The 9,784-nt window shown below is 43.2% G+C and overlaps 1 protein-coding gene across 1 annotated transcript; it reads left to right on the forward strand.

The window, feature by feature from the left end:
* Positions 1-281: 281 nt before the first annotated feature.
* Positions 282-1,250, forward strand: LOC115458166 (olfactory receptor 1J2-like). The gene has a single exon (XM_030188023.1). The coding sequence runs from the start codon at positions 282-284 to the stop codon at positions 1,248-1,250; it is 969 nt and encodes a 322-aa protein (XP_030043883.1).
* The last annotated feature ends 8,534 nt before the right edge of the window (positions 1,251-9,784 follow it).

Here is a 9,784-nt window from a genome sequence, read left to right on the forward strand (position 1 = left end):
TTCTTTAGGTCAGTAAAATATATAATGAAAGTCTCAAGGGGAAAAGAGGATATGCAAGGAGTGAGGGAGAACAGCAAGATTTACGTTGTATCTTAGCCTTGTCATTCTACTTCCAATGTATTCACTCGTTAAAATGCTGCTTGGAGGCTCATTATTTCAACTTATGCTACTGAAAGTATTACATTGATATTTCCAATAACATTGTTTTGCTTATTTTTTTTTGTATCAATGTTGATTACTTTCTATTTATTGTGTCCATCCGTCTTCCTTTTAGGTACCCAATGGAACTTGACTTCAGGGTAAAGAAAAATCAGACTATTGTGACAGAATTCCTGATTCTTGGATTCTCAGAATTCCCAGAGCTGCAGCTCCCTCTCTTTACTCTCTTCTCATTCCTCTACCTGATGGCTGTGCTGGGGAACCTCCTTGTTATCTGCATAATATGTGCTGATCGACACCTGCACATCCCCATGTACTTCTTCCTGGCCAACTTGTCTGTCCTAGACATCTCTTCCTCAACAATCGCTGTGCCAAAATTGCTGGTGATCCTCCTGACACAGAGTAATACCATATCCTTCACCGAATGTATTCTGCAGATGTATTGTTTTTTTACCTGTACTGAGGTAGAATTTCTGCTACTCACTGCTATGTCCTATGACCGTTATGTAGCAATATGTAATCCCCTACGTTACCCCATCATCATGAATAAGAGGGTCTGTGCTCTTCTGGCAGCTGCCTCATGGATAACTAGTTTAATAGAGTTATTGCCACACACTATCGTTGTATCTCAGTTTTCTTTCTGTGACTCCAATGTAATCAATCACATCTTCTGTGACTTTACAGCATTACTGAAACTTTCCTGTACAGACATCTCAATCATTGACACTATTACTTTTACAGAAGGGGTGTTATCAGGATTCACCCCGTTTTTCCTAACCCTGACGTCCTATGTGTTTATCATCTCTACTATCCTGAGAATCCATTCTAGAGAGGGGAAACTCAAGGCCTTCTCCACATGCTCTTCCCATCTCACAGTACTCGTTCTGTTATATGGGGCTATGCTTGGAGCATATATGCAGCCCAGCTCATGGAACTCTGTGAATTCAAGCAAGTTTCCTGTCATAATATATATTGCCATTCTCCCACTATTAAATCCCTTAATCTATAGCTTGAGAAGCAAAGAGTTAAATGTGGCCCTGAAAAAAGCCATAAGCAGAAAGTCAACATTGATAACTACCAGCCGATTTTGAAAATTCAACTCAAATAAGCAATTGAATACTCAGAGGGAAAAAACAATCAAGGTCCATATTTTTCAAAACATTTAATCCTGCTTCATTCTAATGTTCATCATCAGAACTTGTCATGAGTATTATCATTAGTAGGCAGCACATCAAAAATTATATCAAGCAGCCTTTAGAACTTTGGAGTGATTTTTCTGAGAATTCCATTTTTTGAACACTGATCGTCCTTCCTTCTGACTCTTTAATTGTATGAAACTGGTAGGTTTTGAGGTCAAATGTAAGAACATAATTAGCAAGGAATGTTGCTTTTCAGTTAGGTGCCCCATATCTTCTTAAGAAGTAAAAAAAAAGAAATCATTCCACTGTGGTTTTGAGCTGAAGGTCTCAATGATTGGTTTCCATCATCTTGCACTTTAAGGGGTCCTTTGACAAAGGCACGCTGAAAAATGACCTGCTGTAATGTTGATGCGTGTTTTGAGTGCGTGCAGAATCATTTTTCAGTGCACCTGTAAAAAATACCTTTCTAAAATTTTTTCCGAAAATGGATGTGTGGCAAAATGAAAATTGCACGTCCATTTTGGGTCTGAGATCTTACCACCAGCCATTGACTTAGCGGCAAAGTCTCACACGGTAGCTGGGTGGTAATGACCTACGCGCATCAAATGCCACTTGTCGCACGCCCAATATGCGCGTCCAAAAACAAAAAAATTATTTTTCAGACACGTGTATCAGAAGAGTGCCAAAAATGAAATTACTGCAAGAGCCACGCAGTAGCCGGGCAGTAACTCCATTTTGGGACACATTGAGCATGCGTAGACGCTTACGTGACTTAGTAAAAGGGCCCCTAAATATCTTTTTTGTATGTCCCACCACGCTTTGAATCCCATCAGCATTTTTATCTCCACCACCCCCCTCTGATCAAGTATTCCAGACATCCACTTTCAATGAAAAAGAAATGTATTTCATATTGAATATTTTGGGGGGTAATCCTAGAAAGTGGCACCACTTAGATGCATCAAAGGCACCAATAATTGCCAGGTGACAATCAGGCTTATTTTCTAAAGTAAACGCCGGCCATTTCCAACATAAATTGGGAGATGGCCGGCGATCTCTCAAAAGTGGCGAAATCGGTATAATTGAAACCGGCTTTTTTGACAGCATCACCGCTTTCCTGTCGCCGAGCCGGTGAAAGTTCAGGGTTCGCGGATAATGGAAAAGAAAAGTGGCGTTAAGCAGTATTTCGCCGGGTTTACTTGGTCCTTTTATTTTTGCGACCAAGCCTCAAAAAGGTGCCCCAACTGACCAGATGACCACCGGAGGGAATGGGGAATGACCTCACTGTAGTCCCCCAGTGGTCACCAACCCCCTTCCACACTAAAAAAAATACAAATCAAAACATTTTTTACCAGCCTGTATGCCAGCCTCAAATGTCATACCCAGCTCCCTCACAGCAGTATGCAAGTCCCTGGAGCAGTTTTTAATGGGTGCAGTGCACTTCAGGCAGGAAGACCCACGTCCATCCCCCCTACCTGTTACACTTGTGGTGGTAAATGTTAAGCCCTCCAAACCCCCCCAAACCCACTGTACCCACATGTAGGTGTAGAGTTGTGGGGAGTGGGTTTGGGGGGAATTTGGGGGGCTCAGCACTCAAGGTAAGGGAGCTATGCACCTGGGAGCTTTTTTTGTATTTTTTAAACATTTTTAGAAGTGCCCCCGAGGGTGCTCGGTTGGTGTCCTGGCATGTCAGGGGGACCAGTGCACTACAAATGCTGGCTCCTCCCAAGACCAAATGCCTTGGATTTCGCCGGGTTTGAGATGGCCGACAATTTTTTCCATTATCGCTGAAAAACAAAACCGGCCATCTCAAACCCGACGAACTGTGGCATTTGGCCGGACTAAACCGTATTATCGGAAAAAAAGATGGCCGGCCAACTTTTTTGATAATACGTTTCCGGCCAGCTGTTGTGCCACCGCCAAAATAGACAGCCGGCGAACTATTTCACCGGTGACGTTCGATTATGCCCCTCAATGAGTACTAGGTGCTATTCTGTAAGATAGTACTTAAGTGCCATTGAGTGGACAGAGCATGTGTTCACCGTGGGTGTGTCTCCAAGAGCATAGTTTTTAGAATGCTATAAAGTATATATGTCTTTTGGTTCACCCAGACTGCTCAATATAATTCCCAGCTATCACTGTGGTAGAGGTTACAATAGTAAGATATAAGCCAGAGTCCTAACTTAGAGAACTATGAGAAGACTGACTTTGAAGAATTATAAACCAAATATCCAAAATATGGATCCTAAGGAAGAAATTTTTTGTAAGTGAAGGAGAGATTCTCAGAGTGTTAACTCACGAAACGGAGGAGCACCAGAGGGTAATATCTGCTCCTAAGGGTGGATAAGTTTCTCGATCATTGAACTTCTACAAAATTTTATATATAATGTGAGCAAACAAAACCAGTGCTCCCAACTTCGTATGAAAACATCACCTAAATAATGAATTGTTTTAACTTCAAAGGTTATCCGCTCATATTCTCAATAAACCTTGTGTGTACCAATGTTCTGAATATTTAATACTCAGGGGGATATAACCCCTCTTACATCAATTTCTCACATCCTATCACAAGTTCTGGAAGTATATTTTAAAGATAAACTCTCCATTGTTCCTAAAAATAAACCTTCTGCTGTTCTTAAGCTGTTGTTTCTATTTATGTATATGAAATGATATAATTCTACAGTTGTTACTGTTGCTGTTAATGTACTAATATATACCAATTGTACACCTCTCTATATCCATTCATAGACACATCTACATTATCCATGTGGAGGGGCATTTTCAAAAGGGACATCAAAATTGTGATTTGGACATCCTTGCAAAACAGCGAAATCCAGGGGCAGGGAAATCTGTATTTTCGAAACAAGATGGACATCCATCTTTCATTTCGAAAATACCATCAAAGACATCCAAATCCTTAAATTTGGACATCCCTAGATTTGGTCGTCCCTAGACATGGACGTTTCTGACTTTCGGTGATTTTCAAAACCAAAGACGTCCATGTCAAAAACGGCCAAATGCAAGTCATTTGGTCATGGGAGGAGCCAGCATTTGAAGTACACTGGTCCCCCTGACATGCCAGGACACCAACCGGGCATCCTAGGGGGCACTGCAGTGGACTTCATAAATTACTCCCAGGTACATAGTTCCCTTACCTTGTGTGCTGAGCCCCCAAACCCACTACCCCAACTGTACACCACTAACATAGCCCTTACAGGTGAAGGAGGGCACCTAGATGTGGGTACAGTGGGTTTGTGGTGGGTTTTGGAGGGCTTGCTGTTTCCTCCACAAATGTAAAAGGTAGGGGGGTATGGGCCTGGGTCCACCTGTCTGAAGTGCACTGCACCTACTACAAAACTACTCCAGGGGCCTGCATGCACTGTCATGGACCTGAGTATGACATCTGAGGCTGGCACAAAATGTTTTTAAAGATGTTTTATGAGGGTGGGAGGGGGCTAGTGACCACCGGGGGAGTAAGGGGAGGTCAACCCGATTCTCTCCAGTGGTCATCTGGTCATTTCATGCACCTTTTTGTGCCTTAGTCATAAGAAAAACAGGTCCGGGTGAAAAAGTCCAAATGTTTGTCAGGGACGTCCTTGTTTTTTTTGATTATGGGTCAAGGACGTCCAAATGCTAGGCACGCCCAAGTCCCCAGGAATAACATGTATAGAATGTTTGTACGTTTGGGAAGCTTGCCAGGTGCCCTTGGCCTGGATTGGCCGCTGTCGTGGACAGGATGCTGGGCTCGATGGACCCTTGGTCTTTTCCCAGTATGGCATTACTTATGTACTTATGTTTGCTACTTCTCCGACATGCCTCCTTGAACTTAGGAAATAGTACATAGAACCTTATCACAAAGACCAACTACAAGATCGTGTGCCTACACCGTTTTTGATGCAGTTGACCAAGATGGTTCTATTGAGGAACTATTTTCTGTTTGAATCCACATATTACGTACAAGTACTGTACATGGAGTCGCTGTGGATACAGCTTCAGCTCTGAGTATAGTGAACTTATATATGAGTACTTTTGAAGAAATCCATCAATGTACTTCTGTCTGGTTTCAACACATTAAAATTTGGCATTGTTTTATTGACAAAATTTTCTTCTTTTGGATAGCGTCTCACCATTCTCTGCAACAGTTTATAGCATGGTTGAATTCTCTTGACATACATCTCAAATTTACCATGCAGTGCAGTAATGAAAGCATTTCTTTTTTGCATACTTTGGTATACAAGACTGAGGCGAAGATAGCAGTAACTGTATTTTGAAAAACCACTGATCGCAATTCTCTTCCTCAGTATAATAGCCATCATCCTTGGCGTATGAAGGATTCCTTACCTGTGGGACAGTTTTTATGCTTATGGTGCATCTGCTCTTCTGAAGAAACATTCCGGTATTAGGCTACATATTTATCTGAATGCTTAAAAGAGAGAGGGTATCTTGACAGAAGCATGCGCCATGCTTATAAACGAGCTTGGTTTTGCACAGCACCCTTTATTATTATTGGATAAGCCTGAAGAAGCATTGGATACATTTGTTTGTGTCCTGACCTATACTGACCTTGCTGCCCAAATAGCATGCACCATCAACCAATATTGGGATGTGCTTTCATTTCTCTCTGGTTTCCAACAGCGTCCCTGTATAGCATATCATAGGGGTCAAAATCTGCGAGATAAATTGGTTCATTCTATGTATCAAATTCCTATCCATCAGGAAGTTGTGTTAACAGGGCATAAAGCATAGGGACATTGCCAGTATTGTGCTCAAATGATTGAGGGCACTCAATGGCATCATCCTTTGAGAAATGAGAAAATCTATAGACAGAAGACTAACACTACATGTGAGTCTACATATGCTATATATGCAATTGTATGCCCATGGTATGTGGGACGTACCAAAAGACAGATCAAAACTCATTTAACAGAACACAAAAGCAGACTTAATAAACAAATATTGACTGCTCCTTTAGGCATGCATTGTATGGAGAAAAACCATCAATTGAAAATGAGCCCTAAAATATATAAAATATAAATAGATCTTAAATTTTATGGAAAGGGGGAAGTGAGTAGATGTCCCAAATATGTGCCTGAACTGACCAGATGACCACCGGAGGGATTCGGGGATCACCTCCCCTGACTCCCCCAGTGGTCACTAACCCCCTCCCATCCTCAAAAATACAACTTTAAAAACTTTTTTTGCCAGCCTCAAATGTCATACTCAGGTACATCGCATCAGTATGCAGGTCCCTGGAGCAGCTTTAGTGGGTGCAGTGGACTTCAGGCAGGCGGACCCAGGCCCATCCCCCCCTACCTTTTACATTTATGGTGGAAAATGGGAGCCCTCCAAAACCCTCCCGAAACCCACTGTACCCACATCTAGGTGCCCCCCCTTCACCCCTTAGGGCTATGGTAGTGATGTATAGCTGTGGGGAGTGGGTTTTGGGGGGGGGGGTTGGGAGGCTCAGCACCAAAGGTAAGGGAGCTATGCACCTGGGAGCTATTTACAACATTTTTTTTACTTTTTAGAAGTGCGAGGGAGACCAGTGCACTATGAATCCTGGCCCCTCCCATGACCAAATGCCTTGGATTTGGCCAGATTTGACATCGCCAGCTTCGGTTTCCATTATGGGCAAAAACCGATGCTGGCCATCGCAAACCTGGCCATCTCTGACATTTGGCTGTCCTGAACCGTATTATCGAAAACAAAGATGGACGACCATCTTTTTCGAAACTACAGTTGGCTCCTGCCAGTTGCGGAGCCGGCCCCGGAGATGGCCGGCCATGGAGATGACCAGCGCTGTTCAATTATGCTTCTCCACGTGTAAATTTTAGGAATGCCCATGTGCCACCCATGTTCCTCCCATGTTCATGCCCACTTTTGAGATCCGCATGGTGGAACTTACAGGCGCCACTTTATAGAATATGCTTAGCAAGTCGTGCATGTAAATTCTAATTAAAGCCAATTAATGTCAAAAACTGCTTGTTAAGTGGATATTATCAGCACTGATTGGCTTATTAAGCTAATGTGGTTGATATTCAATGTGATGTAACCAGGCAGGCGGGGCTTCTGCCAGGATAAATCACACTGGCTGGCCCAGGACCTGCTATTTAACCTCTCTGAGAGCTACAGCCCTCTCTGGTTAGTGCTGGAGTGGACCAGGCATGGAGTCAGGGTGGATCCAAGAGTTATGCAGGAACCATAATGTTCAGTACCAGTGCCTGCACAGCTAACTGGGAATTTTGCACAAATAGCAGTCCTAACTATGCTCATTTATCTATGCAGGTATAACACTGAATATCAGCCATAACAGGATGGATTTTGGGTGCCATCAGAGACCCTGATATTCAATTCTGGTATCTAGATAGGGCTGTCACTGAATTTCCAGTGAATTTAGCAAGTGGTTCTTATAAACACTGGCTGCTGCCAGAAGAATATTGATTGATATATTTCTAAGTGATGCTGCTCCCAGAATGCCCCAAGTCCAACTCCCATTTTTGGATTGGTAACTGCGGTTATATAATTATATGCATCCAAAACTGTATGTTTAATTACAAAGAATTTAAAAAATGTACTTATGTGATACAGTGGCGTAGCCACGGGTGGGCCTGGGTGGGCAGGGGCCCACCCACATAGGGCTCAGGCCCACCCAACAGTAGCACATGTTTAGTAGTAGCTGGTGGGGATCCCAAGATCCGCCAGCTGAAGAACTTCCCCCTGATGGTAACAAAAACGCTACTCTGCACGATAACGGCACCTGCACATGCTCAGTTTTCAGTGCATGCCTGCTGTAGACTGCCAAGATGGAAAGAAGCATTTTCTCACCAGCTGAGATATTTTTTGGGTGGTGGTTGAGGGGAGGGGGAGAGAACACTTGGTGCCCACCCACTTCTTGCCTAGGCCCACCCAAAATCTGTTGTCTGGCTACGCCCCTGATGTGATAGGAACTATTGAAGACCAAATAAGTATGCTTCAAAAATCAATCCCGGGTGTTTTCTTAATGCATTAATAAAAGCAGGGCTGGAAGCATTCCATGTTCTTTTTATAAATTTATGTACATAAAACTGTTCATGGATAAGGAAGTCCTAAGTTCACCTTCTAAACTAGCATGCATCCCTTTAGGCAGAGATATCAATTGATAGACTAATGTTCATAATTCTCACTGACAGATATACACATAACTTTATCTGGTTAACTTATATCCTTGCTGTATTTTTTTAATTGGTCCCAAACTATTTGCTTTTGAATATCAGACAGTTTTATTCATATAAAAATTTACATTTTCTTCCTGAATTTTCAATCCAGTAAATGTAGGGTTTGGTAGAAGTCTGCTTTCAAAGTGGGAATATTCAGGTAGCTAAATATCTTTTGGAGGGTGACTTTACCTACGCTCTTAAGTGTTGAAAAGGTTACCAACAAAATGAGTAGTATGTAAAAAAAATATAAGTGTGAGATGTGACTAAATGTGCACGAGGGAGAGGAGAAGAGGAACAAAGATGTGAATGAAAAGAAAATTAAACTGAAATACCTTTATTTCTTACTCTTAACTCTGTAAAGTAACCTAGTGGTAAAATCCAGAATGACGTCCTTTTCTGTGACTTGTTTTCCTCTACTTTCAAGGTCAAAGAGACATTCGTCCAGTGGCGTACCGGGGGGGGGGGGGGGGGGGGGGGGGCGGTGGGGGCGATCCGCCCCGTGTGCACGCCGCTGAGGGGTGCCGCGGCGCATGCCTGCTCCGAGTTCGCTAAACTTCGTCGCTCGTTCGCTGCAGCTCCCTCTGTGCCATGGAAAAGGTTACTTCCTGTTCCGGGGCAGAGGGAGCTGCAGCAAAGCGAAGTTTAGCGAACTCGGAGCAGGCACGCCGCGGCACCCCCCCAGCGGCATGCACCCAGGGGGTCATTTTGCTGGAGGGGGGGAAGGTGTCATTTAGCAGCGGGGGGGGGGGGGGGGGGGCGCATCGGCGCTCCGCCCAGGGTGCCATCCAGGCCAGGAACCCCACTGCATTCATCTCTCATAGTTGTAGGAACACAGAATTGTAATTAGATTTTATATCAATAACATCAAAAGTTCAATTTTTCCTCTGTTGAATTTGTTGAGATTCATAATTATATTAGTCTATCAGAAGCCATTCCACTGGAGAGCTGGACTAATGTATCATCACTGCTGGTAATATTATTTACATTTGACCTACAATTAGAGTGCAGCAGGGACCAAGGAAAGCGGCACTAATAGCAATTTCCTGAAATAGGTGTCCATTCAAATCAAACAACAAATCCATGGAGTCAAGGGAGACAGCAGGAGAGCACATTATTTTAAGGAGAAGCTCTGCATTCCTTCTTCTCACACTAAAGGATGACTGTGTCTGTGTGAAGGCAAAGAAAGCTATGATGAAACTGTGAAGGAGGTGAAACTGGATCTGGTATAGAAGACTTTTGAACGAGAAAATGATTCTGTGCTTTCTATTTCTGGGACCAAGTGGGATCTTGATG

This window comes from Microcaecilia unicolor, chromosome 14 (genome assembly GCF_901765095.1).
Source record: "Microcaecilia unicolor chromosome 14, aMicUni1.1, whole genome shotgun sequence".
NCBI lineage: Eukaryota > Metazoa > Chordata > Amphibia > Gymnophiona > Siphonopidae > Microcaecilia > Microcaecilia unicolor.